The following is a 22,513-nucleotide window of genomic DNA, read 5'->3' on the forward strand; positions in this document are numbered from 1 at the left end:
TTAAATGATTTTAAAATGTTAACAATTCATTAATTTATGAAAAAATACATATGATGTGTCAATTTTCTAGCTTCAATGGATGGATATGGAAACACAAATCAAAGAGTTGTCAATAGTAACAATTAAAGCCTAAAGGTATTCCAAATTCTAAGAGACAAAAGGGTGAGACAAAAAACACAAAACAGCTGTTCATTGATACTTCCACATTAAGAAGTTGACACAAGAAGAAATAGAGACTTTTGTGTCTTTGGTTTTTAAGGATAAAACCAAACAAACTCAAGGCAATTCTTGTTCTGGAACAATTTCACTTCAAGCTTTGCAGCCACAAGAAAGAAAATTTGGTCCCAATGTTGACCAATTCGAAAGGGAAGTAGCATGTCAGCACAGCTATCTTGTATCTGGTATCCACTCGTAATGATCCGACTACTCCGATTTCTCACCGTGTAGGGCAAGTTAAACGATAAGGTCATCGCCTAAGTTCGAACTTGAGACATCCGGACATGTAACCACACCTCTTGATGGTAGTAGCAAGGTGTATAATGGGAAACTTAGGAGCTAATTACTTAGATAGACTCTAGTTTGCAATATTACGTATCTTATCAGTTTTTGGTGCTTCCCGATACGTTCAAATAGGTCCAGATACATATATCTCAGATACATGAGGTCATATTTGTTCCAGATACATTTTATCCAAGTGGATTCGCATGTATCCGGTATACATAACAAATCTCGGTCGCCTCCCTCGCATCGTACTCGCCACATTCCTATATATCTAGTATCCCAGGTACATGTGAATCACACCAGAGACATGTATAATATGTATAATGTGTATATAGTGTGATTCACATGTATCTGAGATACATAATAAAATCTCACTCGCCTTTTCTCCCTATTTTAGAATATCTGATGGCAATAATACACATATCTAAGTGTATATTTCTCTATGATAGGAAACTCTAAAATTTTCTCTTATAATATAACCATCTGATATCTGCATTTACTAGTCATGGCCCAATTAGTCCAATTTCACGTAACGCACATTAAAGGATAAGCGTCATCACCAAAGTTCGAACACGAGATCCCTGGTTAAAGGGTGAACATGTCCAAGCCTACAACATTCCACCACACCCCTTGATGGTAGTAGCAAGGTGATTTATCATATGTATGACACTTCTCTTTAGGAGTGACAAATCTTTGCCAATTCATAACTATAGTATCAATTTTTTGTTCTTCTTGTTTTGTACTATCACAATGTTTATATTCTAGCAGTCCAGCTCTAGAGTATATTTCTGCATTAATGCAGTTCAAATTTGAGTTTTATGCTGTCCACAATCAGTCTACAAAATCTGTATACAATTAAGTTAAGTTGGCTAGCAACATGTACCAAACATGTAAAATTTCGAGTAAGGTTTTTACCTGTCAAATAACAGAAGCAGTACGACACTTGTAATGATCGTGAGATGTGCTGGGACGACTGAAATGATCCCTTCAACCCTCAATTAGAGGTTCGAGCTTTAGCCCTGGAAATGAAAAGGTTTCAGTAGGAAGCCCACCACCATAACAGACTTATCCGGCCCGAATTCATATTGATAATACTTCAATTAAGATGAAATCTTCAAGGTACACATATACAAGGATCTATGAGGCGGAAAACCTGGTTTTAGCACCAGAACAGTAGCTCGACAAAATGTGATCAACACTGGTTATTAAACAATGTGTGATCACAGTCATCATAAGTGTAATGTACACAGTACTGAAACACCATACATTCTCGAAAAATATTACATGTCAGTACTTGATCATTCCCAAGTTCTTTAACCAGGGAAGCACCTCGGACAGACCTTCTTTCAAGGTTCTTGGGTGGTAATCCAGTTCTGACTTTGCCTTATTACATGAATAAGCCCACTGATGTCTAAGCACGCAAACAGTCTGTTCAAGTTGATGTATAAAGAGACGATAAGAATCAAGTTCTAACGAAAGCTAACAGGTATAAAAAGGGGAAGTGGGGAGGTAAAAGAAAGAAATGTAGGTCAGCCAAAACTACAACGCATTGAATATGTAAAAAGCCTTCAAATTCATCATCTGTTTTTGTGACGGGTGAAAAAATTTGCCCTGCTTATGTACTAACTGCAAGCATCATTGTCTATTTTAGTTTGGTGCAGCAAATACTACATCTTTAAGCAGCTTGTTGAGTCGTAAACGTTTTGAAAAGGAAGACCGAGCAAAGAGACACATGTACTGCCTTAGTTATGCAAATACAGAGTCCTGAAGTAGTGAGTTTAGTTTGAGAAATAAGGAATCAGAAATATGCAACATAATGATGGTTGTCATACATATAAATCAGATACATGATATTAGTCCTGTACTTTTTTCAATAAGTAATACTCCCAAACTATAAGCTACAAAAATGAAAAAGGTCTACTAGATATATGCTTAAGGAAACAATTTGTCACGCTTTAGAGCCAAATGTGAAGGAACTGCTATCCACATCAGAGTAACAGATCTGTAGCAATTTAAGAAGGTGGAGTGGAGACGAGCAACAATGCAGCCATTCAAACTTGAATTTCAAGAATTAATTTGGCCGGAACCTTAAAGAAAAATAGAAAAGAAAGCTAAGCCCTATGTATCTATCATTCTGATATTGCCGCAATAAACAAATTCACTCTTTTGCTAACAATATTTGGTCTTGATTCTCAAACAACTTAAGGCATACTCCCCTAAGAAAAAACAGTATAACAAATAAAATCTTGAAGTATCAATCTGTTGCTTACCGGAGGACTGATTAGAGGAAGCTTTCCGGTAAATTTGGAGAAAAGAACTGATATCCAGCCATAAGCTTCAATAATAAGTAGGGGGATACCAAACGAAGGTCTCTTTGTCTGAGTGACCATGGCAGCTATGTCGAAAACCTCCTTAAAGGACGCATTCTCCCCTGTTAGAAGATATCTTTTGCCAGGTTTGCCTTTGTCCATAGCTGCAATATGCCCATCAACCACATCATCAACATGGCTAAAAGAAAACCTGTCATTTGCTTGGCCAATGTAACCAGGTAAACGCCCATTAAAGCGTTCAATTAGCTGAAAAAAGAAATATGTTTAAACTCAATACCACATAAATTTCTTGTGTTTGACAAATTATATTACCGAAACTAATTAATAAAATTGTTAAAATCCTACGGTTGAAAGCTGAGCATTGACCTTAAGCACTATTTTCTCTATCTTGCATCAACAGGTAATGTATCGAAAGGCAAGGTGAGACACAGAGTCCCTCAATTTTTTGATTGTGGCAACTTAATTTTAGCCGTTTTTTGATTATTTCTCTTCTTTCGTTCACTTACAGCCAGAGTAGTTAAAAGAAAATGATTATTTGTTAATTCTAGGGAAAGCAAAAAACTTATAAACCAACCCTCTTATAGAATGATAATTTTGGCATCATTGAACATCCTTTAGTCTTCGGAAAAAGAAGTCATTATGCATGAAATGATAGAACATGTAATAGATTTTAATCGAACTACAAGAGCATTGCCAATGCAGCTATGACCAAATCCATAACATTAAAACGATTTACCATACAGGCAATAACACTTTCAGCCATAAAAGGAGGAAGAAGGTTGAAATATGTACCATACGGGCAACGACATTTCCAGCCGTGACCTTCCCGGGACCATAAATGACTCCTGGATAAACAGGCACTATTGGCATTCCTTCAGACGCAGCATCTAATGCAACCTTATCAGCAAAAGCTTTTGATTTCTCATACTCCGTACAGAAGAATTTCCCAGAATGAATCTGAATTTGATAATATTTAATCAAACTTCTACGACAAAAGCCCATCTAAACATATTAAATATGTCATTTAAATTGTTTGAATTGCCTCATCTAAAACTCAAACTGTCAAAACATGAGAACGTTTACTTATTTTAGGTATGTATTTTGTGAATTGCCTCATATATAAAAAGCTCAAACTTCAAAAACATGAGAAAATTTATAAAGTTTAGGTATGTAGCTTGCCTACTACCGTCCGGGTCTAACGCTTTTTCTTGGACTTATATTAGTTTATCAGTAACCCAAACACAAGATATTTGCTTGCTACGACACATGAACCGTCTCATCTAAAGCTTATATTGTAAAAGAGGGAATACATTTATTCATTTTACATCTGTAACACAGTCACAATTAGCTTTCATACCTGAGTTTCATCAGCAACATATCCATCGGTTGATCCCAAGGCAAAAAACGATGATGTGTAAACAATTTTCTCTATAGTTCCAGTTTCTTTATAAGCTTGCAACACATTCTTCAAGCCTCCAACATTGACCTACAATGCAGTGGAAACAACATCAAGTCCAAAGCAGATATAATTACTTAAAAGCAGAAACAAAGAGAACATTTCATTTAGCAGAAAATTGGAATTTCTTTTTTTGACAACCTTGTGTCCGGGCAAGATGCCGCGATTAAATCCACGAGATACCTACCACCTCCCACTAACAATAGGTATCAGATAACTTTGTCCATCAAGGCTATAACAGATGGGATGAAATCACCTAGAATTGGTCGTCTTCTTAAAATTGGAGGGTATTGGCGTATGATTTGTAATAGTTCAAGATATATTTATCCTTTTTTAATTTTCCAAATCTTTCTCCTCATCATTTAATTCAATAAACACTATACTCTATCACTAGAGTACTAAAGTATCCAATATCATTTAATACTCAAAAATACCACAAAAAGGCTATCCTTATAGCCTATCGTTCCACCATCAATTAATACAATACTCAAAATTATTTAAAAAAAACTTCCCCAACCGTTTCTTTTTAACACTCAAAATCTCTTCGTTCACTTTTACTTGTCACGTTTCGATTCACAACCGTTCAACTATATAGACTTCGACCAATATTTGAAGACGTAATTTTTCATCATATATCATTTAAGTAATATAAGAAGAAGGATGGAAACATACTATATTTTCCATATAGTTCTCCAACATCTAAATTTAAAATTTAAAACACGAATTAATCTAACTCAATTTAGCTCTGAATATAAATTAATTGGAGTAAATATGACAAATAAAAGTGAACGGATGCTATCACAGTGTTTTCCTTTAAGCGAAAGGATTATTGTACTTACGGAGATGAATCTAGATGGATCTGGAAGCCATGGCTCGACTAATGCAGCAGCATGAAAAATTATTTGGCAACCGGAGCAAGCCTGGAGGAGTGATTGATAATCGGTAACATCTCCGAACACAAGCTCTAGGGTTCCGCCGCTACTTCCGCCGTCAGTTGGTGGAGGTAGAGAAGAAAGGTCGCTTGTACGGCGGACGAAGGCTTTAACATGGTGGCCGGCGTTGAATAACTCACGGCAGAGACGTCCACCGAGGTAACCGGAAGCGCCGGTTACCAATACCACTTTCTTCTTCATTTTCACTTCACCTTGCTCTTTTTAGTCAACGGTAAGAGGTGTCTAATTTTGGTAATGGAACCTTCATTATGTAGATATACTAATGTAGGATATTAAGATTGACTAAGCAAGATTTAGAAATGAAGATATTCGGAATAAAGTAGATATGTGAAGATGAGATATATAGACGCGCACACTCTAACGAAGGAAGAATTGACAGAGGAGTCGAAGTTGTGTATAAAAGACACGAGGAAAGATAAAAGGTAAGTTGAAGAAGTATCGGAAAGAGGTGACCAAACAGGATATGATACAATTTTACGTAATTGAGGACATGACTCGAGGTGGAAGAGTGTGGTGTAGAAGAATAGAAGGTAGGGTAGTATCACGATTTGCAGGGGTGGAGCTACCTTGTATGAAGGGGCGGAAAATTATATTATTTATCCATAGTTTAAAATAAGTTTATATGCATATATAGTAGATGTTGAACCACCATTCGGCTATTTGTTTCTACGAATTTTGGACTCCCTTATTGAAAATTCTGATTCTGCCTCTGACGATTTGTTGCACTTAAATCGCCTTTCTACCTCTGTGAAGTGAAGTAGCGGACTAGATAAAATTTACGTATATTCTACTCTCGTCAAATTTTTTACTTGCGAATTTTAATATGTTACTACAATACCCATTTGAAAGTAACACTCCTAACAAAAAAAATTTCTATACCTAAGAGTCTAATTTGAACCTCTAGTTAAAGGATGAAATAGTTTCAATAATGCACCACAACTTGTATCGATTATTAAAAAAAGGGAAAGTTATATATAATAGCAAACTAATAACCTAAATTAAATTGAATAGCTAGGGTTTGATTTAATTGTGTTCCATAGCAAACATTAGCTAAAATTGGTCAGCGTCTCTCTCCCAAAAATCTCGCTCGCCTCTCTCGCTTTATACACAGAAGTGTATAATTTTGTTTCTGTTTTGTATAAAGCGAGAGAAAATTGTACATACACATGCAAAAATGTATATATTCGTGTCATACACTTAATTATACAATTTACAAACATTTTACTTCAAATATTGCAGAGAAAAAGGCCAACGAATTATACATTGCGAATTATACAATTGCAGTGAAATACAATTTTCTCTAGCTTTATACAACAGAAGTGTATATATTGTGTTTGTGTTTTTGTATAAAGCGAGAAAAACATATATCTTCTTGCTATACACTTATAATTATGCAATATACATACATTTTAATTCGATTCAACTGTATGCAAAACAAATTATACAATTGTAGCGAATTATACAATTTAGGTCAGCGAATTATACAATTGTATATGTATAGCAAATTATACAGTTTTATGTTTGCTATGGAGCGCAATTATGCAAAGTTTGCTATAGCGTACAAAAATGAATTTTTTGTTTGCTATACGTGAACGTTGCCCTTAAAAAAATCACTAACTAATAATAATAAATAATTATTCTTTTATAATCATTTTCACATTATATGAATATTATGGGCTTGTTTTATAAAATTTAAAATAATATACATATAAATATTTTTACATAAAATGTTAAGCCAATTTATATATCAATTAAAATAAAATCACAATTTAAAATCATGAATTATTTTTTTCGACAATTTAAGATTTGAAATCGAGACACGTGAAAATTAGACCCGACCAGCCTAATAGGTATGAATTATCAAACACAAGTTATACGAAGAAAACGGCAAATAAGCGGCAAAAAATTGCAGAATATTGTTCTACTATTTTTTTCAAAGATTCAATCTTTAAAGAAGAAAATTTCTAAGTCTTTTCAGCAAGGTAATTTCTTGATTTTTGTTATTTTTTTGTTCAATTATAATGATAAAATGGGTATTATTGGGTGAATTCTCAAGCTACAAACACTTTTTTTTTTAGTTAGGGGATTGAGCTAATCAATTTTCACCATTGTTGAGTTGGTAAAGAAGAAGCTTTAGGCTATGAATTGGTTGAGAAGTATGGAATTTATTATGAGTATGAGTTGTAGAATCAAATTGTTAGCCTAAATGGGTTTATTTTGGGACTTGTATGGATATGTATATATATAATATAATGATAATAAAGTCCAGATTGGTATTTGTAGATTATGTGTTGTTGAATACTTTGGAGAACTGGGAGAAGTAGTTTTGAGCTAAAGCTTTGAGGTAAGTTAAGGCTTAGTTGGTAAAGGAGAAATTTTTAGTAAAATCTATGCCCTCTATGTGTTTGATGAAATTGCTAAAAGAAGATTATGACTTAACCGGTTTTACTCGATACAAAATTAGAATAAGAGAAGTATGTGAATACATGTATTATATGTTGCCTTGTTTGACTAGTGTGTTGCTTGGCTCAACTTCCATAATTTATTTATGATGACGAGTATCACTACCTATCATACGCAGCTGTTAGAAATATTTATGCTCGAGTCTTGTTCAGTGACTGGTGTGATCACCTTCAGACTTAGATGGGAGAGCCAGTCGATCCCCTCTGCTTATCTTCCTTTTTTTGTGATGTGTCGTTATCACATTTTCCACAAGTTGGCAATTACTTTACAAACACTGAGAATAAAAAACATAAGTTGACAGTAAAGTGGTAGCAAATTGCTGCTGCTGACCTTTCTCCAATTGATACCTGACTATTTCCCTGTAAGTGTTCTCAGGTGCCTAGAGTGATAGGCTTTGGGAAATTTCTGGCTAGGTCTTAGATATGAGCATTAGTGCTTGCTAATCAACCACTAAATGTAGCAATTTTACGGATTATATGGTTGCTCGGGTAAGGATGTAGATTAAGTTTTGTTGACTCTATCCTATTGGGCATATGTTGTTTCTTCTCTTTGACGTTGTTGAGGGACGCCATTTTAGCTTAAATATTAAACTTAGGGGGGGTGAAAATGTCTCTCGGTCACAGTAGTGAAACTAGATCTATTGCTCTTAGATCCATGGACATACTGAAGTCCAGACACTAACAAATGCAAATTATAAGCAGAGAAAGATTCCCTGCTAAGTGAAAAGAAATGGGATGTGTTCTGTTGACTATGTGGTTGTAAACTGAGGTGGTCAGATTGGAATTCTACTGGCAAAAGAAGTTGACTCCTTGATTGGGAGGCTAATCCATCATTGGCTGCTGGCAACGTTGTAGGAGGAAGAAGATCTATGTGAACCTATAATCTTGTGTAAACCAGGGGCCGATAGTCTCTACTTTTGCATCTTTAGAGGATCGAACTAGGTGCCATTAGTTTTGTCACTGAATGGCAGTATTGACAGTTAACTCTCTAGGATGATGGAAGCAAAGGAGTTGCCACAGCAATTCATGCCACTCTAGTTTATTCTAAGAGTTAAGGAAGTCAAGCTTTGAAATGATCAGGAATCTATATTCTGCACAGCTCTGTTGATCTCTTTCTGGATCTATTTTCCATGATTGTTGAGTCCTTCTCTAGATCCATTACTTCACATGCAGAAATTGTACTTACAAGAAATTAAGTCTAGTATTTTAAGATGTACAGTTAAGACAGAACATTTACTTCTGCAGGGCTATATGCAAGACAACTGTTTCTGATGTCTGCCATTAACCACTCCCAATCTGATTTGCAACATCTATGTTGCTTGGTGCTTCATTTTTCTGTACCTTGCTTGCATTTCATCGGTGCATTTTGATAGTTTTCTGTTTAAGCAGGCCACAAGTGAAGGGGTTCCATTGTAACTTAGAGAACGGGTTTGATAATCATGCTTCTTTCAGTTTCTAAGCTTATTGCCTCTCTCTTCCTCTCCTTTTCTTTGTTTTTGTGTGGGTGGGGGGGGGGGGGTAATTCGGGATTGTGGTTAGGAGCGAGTTGAGTAATAGGTCATATTGAAGAATGACAGAGATAAAGTAAAATTCAAGGTCCTGCAGCTCAATAAGAGGAATGATCCCAAATTGCAGAAGAATAGACTTCTTTTTGTTATATTCTTTTGAACTTTGTTAATGAAGTCTTTTGTAAGCACATCTTGATACTTGTCCAGGAGAAAAATGAAAGAAAGGAACTGAATTGTATTCAAGATCGATCCACTCGTAATTTTGTTTTTCTTCTTGGTGTGTATTTGAAGTTAAGATTTTCTTGATATAGGGAGCCATGATTTCAAGTAGCAACTTATTTCATAAAACCCACTATGAGATCCTAGGTGTGAAAGAAGATGCAAATTTGGAAGAAGTCCGTAAAGCCTATCGTTCAGCCATACTTTGTTTTCATCCAGACAAGCAACAAAATGCATCAGAAACATCCAGTTCTGAATCTCTAACAGAGAACAAATTTTTGGATATACAGAGAGCCTGGGAAACCATTGGCAACCCCAGGTCACGTGCACTTTATGACGCTGAATTGCTAACTTTAAGACAGGATGCAGCAATATCTGAAGATGTCAGCTTAGATGACCTTACAGTTCAAGATTCTGGTGATATTATAGAGCTTTCGTATCCTTGTAGATGTGGTGACTACTATTTCATCGATTCGTTTGAATTGGCACAAACAGGTTGTTCAATATCAAGAGACGGGGAAATGGTATCTTTGCTAACGTCTAAATCGTTGCCAACATCTGTTGTGCTTCCTTGTGGATCTTGCTCTCTTAAAGTCCGCTTACTGATCAATGGTAATTCTAGGCTTCCCATAGATGTTCACTTGTAATTGTAACTGTGTTGGAGACACTATTCTCTATAATATTTTTGCTAATTTGTTGGAAATTGAAATGACAAGACAAAAAAAAAAAAAAGAAGGAAATACAAAATTTGTTTTGTCTTTTTTTCCCCTTGGTTACTATACTATTTTATTAGCTTTTACTCTTTAAACAACGCTTTTTAGCTCTCTTCAGATTTTCACGCGTTACCCTCAACTCTTTTACTCCTCTGTAGGGGGAAGTTATCAAAAGTGGCCATTCTGGGATGGAAAAGAAAAGGCCATATTGACTTTTAACCAAACCAACATTTTTGCTCAAAGTCACTTTATAGTCTTGTGTATCATCTTCAAGTCAAGAAATATAAAAAGGACCTGCTACTGCAAGTGGTCATTATTTGGTACAATGTCATCTTTTCTACCCTTAACTTAAGGCTAAAGTGAAAGCAATTCACCACAAATTTAGCATCTTGCTCATGAATAAGAAACACCAAGTTTACTTGTATGCAACAAGAAATTCAGAAGTCCATTGCTTTAGCTTCAGAAAATACCTTACAGGTTCCTTTTGCTCAAGTCTTCACCTTAAAAAGATTAAAAGCCTCATATTTTCAAGATAGAAAAAGCCACTTTCAAGCAGAAGTTTCAAATGGGAAATCAGAAGATCGATGACTAACATTGCGGAACTTTGAACCTGCAAACTCTCATCAAGAAATATCAGTAACACTTCTAAAAAAACATGGGCTTTTGTCTTAATCAAGAGTCACCAAATCATTCTAAGAGATTCAAATTACTTGTGTCAACTGTCAAGGATGCTTTTGCAAACTGCCATTCTTTCAGGAAAAGATCACATTCAAGTCCAGAAGAAGATGATCCGAGTTGTGACTACGATGATGAAGTACTCAGTTAAAGCCATGTAATTCTACCAAGTTCAATGCTATTAACTGCTGATTTTCTCATATTTTTCTGAAAACTGTTTCGCGGTTTTATCAGCAGGTATTTATATCAGCAGTGATAAGTCAATACATGGAGTTGAAATGCAGAAGAAAGACAGCCATCACAACTGACAAGTTTACCTGGGCTTTCTCTCCGACAACAGGAGACTTATTCATCTCTGCAAGACTCAGACAAAAAGAGGAGGACAATGAAGATCAAGAAACAGAAGAAAGGGAAGATTTTTACTCTGTTGCTAGTCGTCTTTCTCCCTGCTCCAGTGCTACAAGCTTTGAGGCATTTGTCACAGCTAAGACGGTCTTTTCTCGATCATCAAGCTTAGACAGTATTGACTTCCAAGATCTCAGGAGGCATTCTGTTATTCAAGAATTATCTGACTGTGAAGGATGGCCATTTGGTCTATACCGAAAAGCCTTGTTACTTCCACCTTTGCCAAAATCACCATCTGATTCTTGGTCATGGCGTAAGAGTGCTAGTATGGTTAAGATGCACTGACAGTTAGCATTTCAAAGCAATTACCTCTATTCTGTGAAGCAATTTTACATTTTCCATAGCATAAGGATGCTTGATCGTATGTTTTATGTATGAAGCATGAACTATGTTCTTCAATAATGGCTACAATCAGTTTGTTCAAGTGAACACAAAAGAGATAAAAGTGAACTGACTACTACCACACAGTGTCATGTCCAATAATCAATCAAGAAAAATTAAATCACAGCGCCAAATTCATCAGTAAACCGGAATCAATTGACATAAAACACTCTCATTCTGAATACTCAGGAAACTGTCTCCTTGAAGAAGTTATTAGGATTAGTATCAACTACATATTGCTGCTATCACATTATAAAACTTGCGAAAGAAGAGTGCAATTTAACGGATCACATCAATATCATCCTGTATTATCTAAAACTTCCTTTTCTTTTTCCAGGAAAATGTTACGTAAGTGACTTGAAGGCGAAAACACTTCTGACTTTTCAGCCATCATTGAAGGCTTATGCTCTTTGCTCAACATAGGAACCAGCCAGTCCTGAAGTCCCAAGTACTGTAACCTGGAGTAAGAAAGCCAGAAATCACTATGAGAACAAATCCTCATAAAAAGTAATTGATAACGAAATAGACATTGCACATAACTCAAACCAAAAGGCTAGCTTAAGAGATGAGGATTACCCAATACCATATAAAGAGACCGACTTCCTAAAACGCACTGATATGAGACGCGTGACCAGGACTAAACATCTGGAGCGTTACCAATATAAAATGGAGGCCTAAGATGGGTAAAACAATGAATTGGGATGGGCACGCTGATACCATGACAAAAAAAGTGGACATTGGGCCTAACTTAATCCCAAAAGCGTTCAAAAGATGAGAATTGTTCAAGACCATAAAAAGCAACCAAATTTCCTAAACCTACTGATGTGGGACTCTTAACAGTAATATCTTTAAGAGATCCCATATCGTATATTGTATTTTGTAGAAACATTTTCATTAGTGGTACTCAAGGACGTATGATGGAAGTTTGTATTTGAAACATCTATTGCAAGAAAGTGAATAAAATCAAAATTTACAACCACATTAGTTTATTTCCATTTAAAAAGGGTAATCCGGTGGAAAAAGCATTCCACGTTCATGCAAGGCGCCAGGATGGACCGCACACCAAGGGATGTAATGTAGATACCCTACCCTACTGCAAGCATTAATGAGAACTTCCACAGCTCAAACCCGTGACCTATTGGTCACACGGAAACAACTTTACCATTGCTCCTAGGCTCCCCTTCAATTAGTTTATTTCCATCAGAATGGTAAATTTTGTATCACAACAAAATACTTAATGTATTCTACATAAAAAAAGTTATAATCTGATAAAAATAAGTTTTTGGCCAGGGTTCAGGAATTGCAGAACTAGTTAGAATAGTGAAATGCAACACAAATTTGGAAGGTTTTGAAAAATGAATGGTCAATAGACTAAGCGTAAGAACAATAGAGAAATTAATTTTCCAGAAGAAACTGAACCCCACTCTATCAAAATATAATCTCAAGTTGGCAGAGGTTTCTAAACTAATTATTGGACAGTAACTTCATACGCAGAACATAATTTGAAGGCACAGAGGATGAATCATAAAAGGCTAATACAGAATAAAAGTTTGACTATCAATTTTTTGAAACAAACCAAAAGGTAAATGAAAAGGATTACTTGACCACAAATTTAGAAGAATTATTTGACTTTCTTAAATTACTCAGAGTGTCCTCTCCTCTCCCTCTGCCACTTTAATGCCCTAATACAAGAGAAAAGTAATTTGGGTTGCAGGTATTGCTTGTGATGAAATCATAACCTATTCATAGAAAAAATGAAATATGTGGAACCAACTTTGCTGAAATGTAGATTGTACCTTTCCCCATTCGGAATCAAGGCCACTGCATCTCATTTTCAAGTGTATCATCTTTGTCCCTAGTTCCATCTCCACTTTCTTCTTCAAGTATACCTCTTCTAACCCAAAAGCACTTAAGTAAGTGTTGTAACGTTGAAGTATTGTTTGGAATGCTTCAGAGAATTCTTTTGACATAGGCTTCACATTCTGCAACAATATAAATAATCTAACAGCAAGATTTTGAGAAAATATGAACGAAGTCCCTAGTTTTAAACTCCACTTACCTCACCACTTAAACCAATCGCGTCATCCATCTCCATTTTCAGAGATGTGAGAATTCCTGTGAACTCCTCCACTGCCTCTGCTGCACGGAAAACATTAATCAAGGCTTCCTGACCAGCTTTGTCATCAGTACTTTTTGTCAATGCATTCTCTGCATCACCAACAACTGCATTTGGGAGCTCATCCCAGCTTGCAGCCATCAAGTCCTTAAAAGCTCGTTTGATCTCCAAATCTTCTATGTCAGGCATGTCGGTCACATCCTCACTAAAAGAACGTGTGCTTCCTATTGCCTTTGTCAAAGGATGTCGCAATTCTAGAGTGTAGAAAAATCCATTTAGTTTCGCATTATTGAAGTAAGACCAAAAAAATTAAAAGCAGTACCATCTACCTCCACATATGATCATTAAGCTGCTTCATGATTAGCAGATACAGAACTTGTTAAGGAAAACGTAATCATTGAGGACCTTTCTACTCAATTAAAATCCTAAATAGTTTGTTGGAAAACGTAATGATTGAGGACCTTTCTACTCAATTAAAATCCTAAATAGTTTGTTTTAGCCCTCAATCTAAGTAATGTTCGATTGTTCTCCAGAATCCAACCAAGGAGCCAGCATTAGTACATTTACACATGCCCATACCGATGACAGGGTGAGTAAAATGAAACATTTACCAAAACCATGCTCACTACACTACCAAGACTAATGTTTTTGCAGTGGGACAGTGTCATCCTCCGAAATTCATTTGAGGTTTTTGCAGTGGGACAATACCATTGTCAGAAATTCATTTGCCTTAGAAACTAGTAAAAGCTACCTTCTTTATAAGCTCAATTAGCACTCGTAGTAGGCAAGAATATGCCTGCTGCAATCAGAACAAGTCTTGATTCCACCACTAGTACGAATCCTCAACATCCATTTGGACATGTCTCAATCTCAAACAAGTCTGATCAGCTACTATATAAATCCTCAAAATCCATTCAGACTATAAACTCTAACTTGTCAAATAACAAGACATTTCCAATTAGAGCAGAATAAAAACACGGTCTTTCAAATTGGGTATGTCCAAAAACATGGGAATATATGCAGTAAATATACGAAAAACATGTAAAAATGCAAGTAACACGAAAAGGGGTTCTAGGAGAAGCTGAAAAATACAATCTTTCAAATTGGGTATGTCTAAGAACATGTGAATATAAGCAAAACCAAACTAAATATAAGAAAAACAGATGAAAATGGTAGTACCACGAAAAGGGGTTCTAGGAGAAGCTGAAAAATGAAGGTCCCGATGGAAGTGGTGGTTGACGGCGGCAGCTGCGGCGGTAGAAACTGAGAAAGCTGAAGATCTGCGATATACAGAACGATAGAGTGATCGTATCAGCTTCAATTTCTGCATTTTATGGTAAGTTTTTGCTTTACTTGATGAGCAGATTGAAAATTTTCAAGAGTCCCAATGAACTTTTTACAACTCCTCCCAAGTTTTGTAGTCACTCACACCCACCCTTTTTGTTTTGCGCTAATCAATTTGACTAATTTTCGAATCTATATATTAGAGAATTATACGAAAAAATATTATAAATTATAAATTTTTTTATAAAATACATTATGTTATCATTTTGATACATATTCTAGTCCGAGTGATCTTCGTAGCGAATAATTAAATTTAGCGGTTTTTCTCTTTTGAAGTTGTGTATGATCCTGCATTCGAAATCGTCATTGTTCTCCATTTAATATCGCCTTTAGTTTCCTTTCGAAGACTTGAGATTTCTTTCGGAATCTAAAAATGTAATAGATGCTTTTTTTTTTTCCATATCGATTGTGATGAAAATCTCGTATGTGTTATATTTTTGCCTGACATACATTTTGAAGTTATATGAGTGTCTGTCCATCGTGACCTCGACTTTTGTATGGTGACAAAAGTATTGATCAAAATAAAAATAAAATATGACAAGTGAAAAAAAATATATATCAACTTGTAAATAAAATGAGTTAAAATATAATCTCATAGTGTTTATTTGAAATACTGTTAGTAGTTGATTATGATTTATAGTAATATTTTTCAGGTAAGTTATAAATATATAATTCTTGCCTATCAGCAGTGTTTGAATAAATAGAACTATTTTTAATTTTTCACTAAAATTCAAATTTAATATCTCATTCTTAATCGGTCATCACTATATTGACTATTAAGTCATGTTTTTAGGTGTCTAAAAGAACGATTATTGTTTATAACTATTTTTTTTTTAATAAAGACCCTTTAGTTCTAATAAAATGAATCAATTCTTACAAATATATAAGATTGATTAAAATGAGAATGAATGAAATATGAACCATTAGCATAATTAATATTAGATCTTAGGTTATAACTTATATCCTCTTTTTTTAATTTTTGAATTGTTTCTATTTGAGGTAGAAAATAACATATTTAAGACATTTGTAAAAGAAGATTGTGCTAAAATAATACCAAAAAAAAATTAAAAAAAATTCAAGTTATCCAAACATAAACTAAAGAATATTACATATATGGAAAAAAAACATTATACTTCATAAATCCATTAGAAAAAAAAAATTAAAATTTAAAGAAAATGAGTCCTTTCCCTATTGAAGAAATGGGCCAAATTCTTCATCAAATCTTTGGACTTTTGAGAGCCCCGCTCCGGCCCAACGCTTCATAATAGGCCCGCCCTTCTATCCTTCAAAATATCTTTTTCCGCCCCAAAAATCAAGACTCTACGATATTTCAGGCTCATTAAACCTGGTGCACCTTTCGCTACCGAATTAACCCTCGGGTCATCATTATCCGGATTCAACGGACACACAAACGACCATATTCGATCCACACCCGCTTTCTTATCAGGATATAATCGAGCTCTAAATTGCTTTACACCATTTAAATTTTAGCCTTAAATTAAGTATACTAGTTGATTTTTTTTTTTTTGAAATATATGTATTTATATTATGTTCAAATTCATTGTATCTGTGATATCTAATGAAACATTTTATATCCACAAGTTTGTTATGCATATATGTTGTACTTAAGATATTGGTGAAATATTGGCTTTTTGTATGCTTTTTAATTGTTGAAATTACACAATAATTATAAAATTTGAACTTTACGATACTAAAATTGAAATTTTGAAGTTTACATCGAAAAAATAATTAAATCGTTATGAATTTTGATTTTTTTAATTTTTTTTTTATGAATTTTGAATTGAAAAACTAAACTTAGCGTGTAACATAATATCTCGACATTTTTAACTTAAAAGTTAAATTCAAAACACAATATCTTAAAGTTTAAACCCTAAAAATTAACCTTCAAAATACATTATCATAAAGTATTAGGTATGACTATGACTATATATATATATATATAAACGCGTTATATTAGAAAAAAATGTTCTTTTCACATGGTTTGTTGTGTCAATATCCCTTTAATTTTGTGCATGACAGCATGAGCACTTATCTATAAAAAAATAATTAAAAAAAAACTTATGCATTATTTTTCTTCTCTTTTTGTGTATCTTTTTTTTTTTTTGTGTTAGTTGATTTCATAATGTCTATATGTCACCGACAGTTCTATTAATTTTTAAGAAAATTGATTTTTTTTAAAAAAATTATATTTAATATTGACACAATTTAATTTAATTTAATTATTTCTATTATTTTTAAATGTATATAGTCACAAAGAAAATGTATCATAACATGCATATTTGGATTCACAAATTTTAATTGCAAAAAAAAAAATCCTACCTTTTTTTAAAAATAAAATCCTACTAAATATTGATTCTTGTATAACATCATACGTCGTTTGGTCAAGAACAAGCTATCTCACGATTAATTATTATGAGATTAGCTATCATGAGATAACTGGTTACATCACTATAATATAAATGGTAGAATAAGTTATCTCAAACATGAAAATCGAACAAGATACAAAATTTTTATCTCATTACTGTTTTATTTTTATTCCTTACACCAGACGAACCCCGAATATATCACTAGTGCTAGAAAGTAAATTACTAACCAAAACTATGTTGAGCTTAAATTATTTGCGATGAGATGAGATGATTGTGATTTCTTTGCTCTTAATTGTAGATTTTCGATTAGAGTCCCTGAGGAAGAAAAATATCTCCTTGGGAGCGTTGTAATTAATAAATTCAATTCATCAAATTTTAATACAAATATGAATATCAGATATCAATTAAAATTAAAAAAAGAAACATGCTAAATTTTATGTTAGGTTTAAATTAGCCACCAAACAAAGTATTAATTAATAGTGCTGATTTTTTCAGGTAAAAATTAATACACAACTAAGGTGGTCCAAATAAGTTTGTACTGCATTTAATTTCGAATTAATCGATTTGAATATTTTTAATTTATTTTTTATTATTTTGGGTTGCTTTTTCTTCTTTTAAAAAATTGAAGCACCAAATTCAATATTCAATTAGAAATCCAAATTTAAAAAAACTTAAATGCAGAACCCACCATCTAAAAAATACAAACCGAAAATCTAAAAAGAAAAAATAAATCTCAATTTGCAATTATTATTTTCGAAACTAAGTAGGAATATAATTAAATTATTTATTAATTAAGACGTGTTTAGATGGAGAAAAATATTTAGGTAGTGATTTTATTTTTTTTCATATATGCGTTTGGTATACAAATAAAAATTATTATCCTAAAATTTCTAAATATTATATAAATTTAAGACAAAACTGAGAACGTGGAGTGGGGTTAGGTAGGATTGAAAAAATGCAACTTCAAAAATACTTATTTTTCTAAGAAAAATAAATTTATTGATCATCAAACAAAAAATAAATAATTTTTTTTATAGAAATTTCATCTGAATTTTTTTTGATAAAAAATTATATTATTTATACATAATTAACTTTTTTCAATACATATATAATATGTATTAAACCCTCTCTAGCTAATTTGTATATATTTTTTCATATTTTAAATTTTTTTAATTATAAAAATTCTAACTCGGCGTCTGATTTAATTACCTCAAAACTTTTTTTATTCTTTTTTTGTCTTTTTGTCACATCTTATTGTCATAACCGACAAGTTTTTCTTTGTCACCTTTGAAAAAAAAAAGTTGCAATCTTTTGAATTTTGATAATAACAAGAAAATTAATAGATTAAAGAAATAAAATAAAAAACATGATAGAGACAACAATATTTAAGATTCCATATTATAAAATTCATAATATTATATATCATTTATATATACTATTGAAACTGATCTTTGTCAGTTTGAAATATTTTTTTACAAATATTAATTAAAAATCATCATTTTTATTTTATATTATAGTACCTTATTACATATGTTGAATTTTAATTTCAAGATTTCAATTGACCATTTCTTTCTCCTTATTTTCCTCTAAAAACTCTTACAAGGTAGATGAACAAATATTCAACCAAATTTTTTTTTTAAAAATAAATAAATAAATTATTCTTTCATTTCATATGGAGATTCCTAAAATATGGAAACCTCAGGTTAGTTTCTTAATCTAATTTTTATTAATTATATTGTTTGATTTAATTTTAAGTACTTAAATAACTTGTGTATGATTCTCGTTTTTTTTTTTTTTTTGTGATTTTCAGGATTTATTTGTGATTAAATCACCTAAACAATCTTTGAGATTGGTTCTTTTAGTATTTGCTGTGCTTTGTGGAATTTATATATTATCAATGTGTATAAATCAAACAAGTAATTATTTTTTACAAGCTAAATCACTAAGTATTCATGTGATTAATAGACATAATTGTCATTATCCTATTTTTCAAGAAGAAGATATTCATTACTTGCATTTTCCAAAGCCTCAAACTTTTTCCAGGTACTTCTAAATATATATATATATACTGATCAGACTCTTCAAAAATATCGTTACATTACTTACGTCAGATCCTTCGAAAAAATACTGTACTACTTTTGAAAGATCCGACACGTATTCCATATGACATTTTTGAAGAGTCTGAACAACATAGATTATTCTCCTAGTTTTAGGCTTACGTTGTTCAGACTCTTCAAAATATCGATTCGCGCCATGTTTGACATTTTTGAAGAATCTGAGCAGAAAATATCGATTCGTACCATGTTTGATCTTTTTTGAAGAGTCTGAACGACATAGATTAATCCTCTTTATGGTTTTAGCATTGCGTTGCTCGGACTCTTCAAAATATCGATTCGTACCATGTTTGACATTTTTGAAGAAATCTGAGCAACATAGATTGTTCCTCCTTATGGTTTTAGGATATATTGTTCGGACTCTTCAAAATGTTGATTAGTCTCGATTCTGAAGGATCTGACACGGGTGCGACAATAGTTTTGAAGAGTCGGAAGAGGAGAGGTTTTAGTATAGAGTTAGATGGATTGAATTGGACTAAATGACATGTTTTTTTAATTGAATTGTAGGGAGGAATGTGCTTGCAATCCTGTTCGATTTTTCGCGATTTTATCGATGCAGAGATCAGGGAGTGGATGGTTTGAGACATTGTTAAATAGCCATATGAATGTGAGTTCTAATGGAGAAATTTTTGGTGCAAAATCAAGGAGGACCAATGCTTCAGTAATATTGGAAATTATGGATAATGTCTTTAATCTTGATTGGATTAGTAGTTCATCAAAGAATGAATGTACAGCTGCAATTGGATTTAAGTGGATGCTTAATCAGGTAATTAGTACTAATCCTATTTCAATTGATGATGTTTCGTCTTCGATAATACAGTTTGTGCATACTTCGACTATGTTATTATTAGTCCACCAAAACTAGGGCAGATGGAAAAAATCACCCCAGCTAGCGTTTTTTGCTTTTGCTGAGATTCTAGTGATATATATATATATATAGTTATCAAATTACCCTCCTCTGTTTCATCGAGTTTAACGTCATCAACCACTACATTAGCCTTTCTCGGATGGTAAAAGATGTTCATATCGTAGTCTCAAATTCAACTTTTTCCGTTAAATGAACCTTAGGTCTAATTCAACTCTGAAAGTTAGCTTAAGAAGGGAGGATTGATCAAGTTCGTATAAGCAGATCACCAGTCCGTTAGACATAAAGACATGATTAGGTTCACAAATCTCGCTGATTAACTCTGTTTTTAATCGTATTTTCTTCGTTTAGAGGTGCATTAGTTGACGATTTTTTCGATGTTTTCAACTTGTTGATGTGTATGAACTTGAAGGGAGCTTTGGAGTATCATGAGGAGATTGTGGATTACTTCAACAGAAGAGGTGTATCTGCAATATTTCTGTTTAGAAGAAATCTGCTACGCAGGTTGATCTCGTTGCTCGCTAACTCGTACGATAAAGATGCTAAACCGTTGAATGGAACACATAAATCGCATACACATTCTCCGTATGAGGTAAGGCCTTCCGTCCCCTCCTTCTCCCGTTCTCTGACTCTTCAAAAATATTGTCGTGTGTATGGTGTCAAATATGCATTTTTCGAGGGTTGACACGGATGAGCCAACGTTTATGAAAGGATCAAAGCTACATCGATTTACAATGTGTTTGATATGATGGAAGGAAACATGCTTCAATAAAAAGTCGTTTTCTAGTAAAAAGGAAATGATGACGTAACTGATAAAGTTGTTGCCACGTGAGTAGAAATAGTCACGTACAGTAGAGCCCTTCTAGACCCTGTGGATGGTGGGAGCTTAGTGATTTGCATGAAAACATTTTCGAGGAAAACATTTCTCATGAAAACCCTAGAAGTGTCTTACGAAATCGCGATTCGTCGTGTCATTAACTTCACATTTTAAAACATGTTTCAGGCTAAAGTATTGGCTAAATACAAGCCAATGGTGAATATGTCATTACTTATACCAAATTTGAGGAATGCACAAAGGAAGGGTAATAGAGCTTTGGAATGTTTTAAGAGCACTAGACACATTCTACTTTACTATGAAGACATTGTTCAAAATCGCACCGTAAGGCTTTCGTATCCTCTCTGTTCCATTTTATATGACATAAGATCGATCATCTTAACAACGACAAATTACAATCTTTTATATATATTTTACCCGTCGTTGCAGAAACTAGCTGATGTTCAAGAGTTCTTGGGACTACCTCAAAGAGAACTCAAAAGTGGTCAAGTTAAGATTCATAATGGCCCTTTATCCCAACAAATAGAAAATTGGGATGAAGTGCAAAAAAAGCTCAAAGGAACAAAATATGAGACATTTCTTACAAAAGACTAACTATATACTAAAAATATATAGTGATACCACATAAAACATATTTGATAGATGGAGATTCAGCGCGGTCAGAAATTAATCGACAAAGTGTTTCGATAATGGACCATGATAGAATTCGAAGTTGAATGAAGTTTGACATCTATGAGAGAAAAAAGAACGAATCGAGATCGTAAGATATCATGCCCCTATTTATCAATCTTGTAAATGAAAAGACTCAATTATTATCAAATTTTGAGTAGCTATTTTTTTGTTACATTTAGTTATAGAACATTTATATTTGTCATTCACATATGCATCATACAGGAAATCAAATACATTTGAGTGTTTTTCTCAAATAATATGCAACCTAACAGACGACGACTACTTCACTTATTTAAGTATTAGCAACGCGATCAAAAGACGATAAACCAAGAGTTAAAGATGTTCCACTAATCGAGGGGCGCCTTTTAACACTTCCCTTCCCAAAAATGGACCTTAGTGTCATGTCCCGCCACTTTGCCAGTCAAATTTTGCAAAGTCCGTGACATTAGGCTAACTTATCAAAAGTTTTAGCTCATGCGAGGAGAGGATTGTCCAATACCAAAACATAGATAGAATTCATTCCTTAAAACACCGCGGAGAACTTTTACAATGTGCAAGATGCTAACTCTTCAACGTA

The 22,513-nt window shown here is 33.5% G+C and overlaps 5 protein-coding genes across 12 annotated transcripts; 3 read left to right on the forward strand and 2 right to left on the reverse strand.

Annotated features, from left to right (window-relative positions):
- Positions 1-5,602, reverse strand: LOC101264803 (uncharacterized). Of its 3 annotated transcripts, XR_011213233.1 has the most exons (6): positions 5,127-5,602; positions 4,189-4,317; positions 3,624-3,788; positions 2,772-3,077; positions 1,417-1,520; positions 1-1,346 (listed from the first exon to the last, which is right to left on the reverse strand). XR_011213233.1 is itself a non-coding variant. In XM_010316315.4 (5 exons), the coding sequence occupies exons 1-5, from the start codon at positions 5,418-5,420 to the stop codon at positions 1,515-1,517; spliced, it is 900 nt and encodes a 299-aa protein (XP_010314617.1). In that variant the 5' UTR covers positions 5,421-5,602; the 3' UTR covers positions 1-1,514. The 3 variants fall into 3 exon arrangements, 2 of the variants coding, with proteins under 2 accessions (XP_010314617.1, XP_004252769.1); XM_010316315.4 differs by having other exon boundaries at positions 1-1,520; XM_004252721.4 differs by lacking the exons at positions 1-1,346; positions 1,417-1,520 and adding an exon at positions 1,567-1,929.
- A 1,491-nt stretch (positions 5,603-7,093) lies between these two features.
- Positions 7,094-10,113, forward strand: LOC113002605 (DNAJ heat shock N-terminal domain-containing protein). The gene is made up of 2 exons (NM_001365387.1): positions 7,094-7,222; positions 9,522-10,113. Exon 2 carries the CDS (start codon positions 9,528-9,530, stop codon positions 10,074-10,076), a length of 549 nt encoding a protein of 182 aa, NP_001352316.1. The 5' UTR covers positions 7,094-7,222; positions 9,522-9,527; the 3' UTR covers positions 10,077-10,113.
- On the forward strand, positions 9,528-11,641 carry LOC104645200 (uncharacterized). Of its 2 annotated transcripts, none has more exons than XM_069291835.1 (2): positions 9,528-10,974; positions 11,055-11,624. In XM_069291835.1, the coding sequence occupies exon 1, from the start codon at positions 9,528-9,530 to the stop codon at positions 10,074-10,076; it is 549 nt and encodes a 182-aa protein (XP_069147936.1). In that variant the 3' UTR covers positions 10,077-10,974; positions 11,055-11,624. The 2 variants fall into 2 exon arrangements, with proteins under 2 accessions (XP_069147936.1, NP_001352317.1); NM_001365388.1 differs by having other exon boundaries at positions 10,620-10,956; positions 11,052-11,641.
- Positions 11,642-11,737: 96 nt separating this feature from the next.
- Positions 11,738-15,173, reverse strand: LOC101265625 (succinate dehydrogenase subunit 5, mitochondrial). 5 transcript variants are annotated; one of them, XM_069292556.1, is made up of 5 exons: positions 14,902-15,172; positions 13,663-13,973; positions 13,400-13,585; positions 13,204-13,285; positions 11,738-12,061 (listed from the first exon to the last, which is right to left on the reverse strand). In XM_069292556.1, the coding sequence occupies exons 1-4, from the start codon at positions 15,047-15,049 to the stop codon at positions 13,247-13,249; spliced, it is 684 nt and encodes a 227-aa protein (XP_069148657.1). In that variant the 5' UTR covers positions 15,050-15,172; the 3' UTR covers positions 11,738-12,061; positions 13,204-13,246. The 5 variants fall into 5 exon arrangements, with proteins under 5 accessions (XP_069148657.1, XP_010314622.1, XP_010314621.1 ...); XM_010316320.4 differs by having other exon boundaries at positions 13,209-13,285; positions 14,899-15,170; XM_010316319.4 differs by having other exon boundaries at positions 14,899-15,170.
- Positions 15,174-18,864: 3,691 nt separating this feature from the next.
- LOC101265906 (uncharacterized) lies at positions 18,865-22,108 on the forward strand. Its single transcript, XM_004252725.5, has 6 exons — positions 18,865-19,152; positions 19,261-19,493; positions 20,072-20,330; positions 20,842-21,021; positions 21,433-21,588; positions 21,694-22,108. The coding sequence occupies exons 1-6, from the start codon at positions 19,123-19,125 to the stop codon at positions 21,856-21,858; spliced, it is 1,023 nt and encodes a 340-aa protein (XP_004252773.1). The 5' UTR covers positions 18,865-19,122; the 3' UTR covers positions 21,859-22,108.
- The last annotated feature ends 405 nt before the right edge of the window (positions 22,109-22,513 follow it).

Source organism: Solanum lycopersicum, chromosome 12 (assembly GCF_036512215.1).
Source record: "Solanum lycopersicum chromosome 12, SLM_r2.1".
Taxonomy (NCBI): Eukaryota; Viridiplantae; Streptophyta; class Magnoliopsida; order Solanales; family Solanaceae; genus Solanum; species Solanum lycopersicum.

Excerpts from the sequence above, each read along its gene's own strand:
- LOC101264803 (XM_004252721.4), bottom strand. The coding sequence starts at position 5,420 with ATGAAGAAGAAAGTGGTATTGGTAACCGGCGCTTCCGGTTACCTCGGT. Across the intron at positions 4,318-5,126 it reads ATCCATCTAGATTCATCTCC|GTCAATGTTGGAGGCTTGAA; the intron begins GTAAGTACAATA and ends ACTGCATTGTAG. Across the intron at positions 3,789-4,188 it reads ATGTTGCTGATGAAACTCAG|ATTCATTCTGGGAAATTCTT; the intron begins GTATGAAAGCTA and ends TATCAAATTCAG.
- LOC113002605 (NM_001365387.1), top strand. The coding sequence starts at position 9,528 with ATGATTTCAAGTAGCAACTTATTTCATAAAACCCACTATGAGATCCTA.
- LOC104645200 (NM_001365388.1), top strand. The coding sequence starts at position 10,798 with ATGGGCTTTTGTCTTAATCAAGAGTCACCAAATCATTCTAAGAGATTC. Across the intron at positions 10,957-11,051 it reads GTTGTGACTACGATGATGAA|CAGGTATTTATATCAGCAGT; the intron begins GTACTCAGTTAA and ends CGGTTTTATCAG.
- LOC101265625 (XM_004252724.5), bottom strand. The coding sequence starts at position 15,049 with ATGCAGAAATTGAAGCTGATACGATCACTCTATCGTTCTGTATATCGC. Across the intron at positions 13,974-14,898 it reads TCCTAGAACCCCTTTTCGTG|AATTGCGACATCCTTTGACA; the intron begins GTACTACCATTT and ends TCTACACTCTAG. Across the intron at positions 13,586-13,662 it reads CGATTGGTTTAAGTGGTGAG|AATGTGAAGCCTATGTCAAA; the intron begins GTAAGTGGAGTT and ends ATATTGTTGCAG.
- LOC101265906 (XM_004252725.5), top strand. The coding sequence starts at position 19,123 with ATGGAGATTCCTAAAATATGGAAACCTCAG. Across the intron at positions 19,153-19,260 it reads CTAAAATATGGAAACCTCAG|GATTTATTTGTGATTAAATC; the intron begins GTTAGTTTCTTA and ends TGTGATTTTCAG. Across the intron at positions 21,589-21,693 it reads ACATTGTTCAAAATCGCACC|AAACTAGCTGATGTTCAAGA; the intron begins GTAAGGCTTTCG and ends CCGTCGTTGCAG.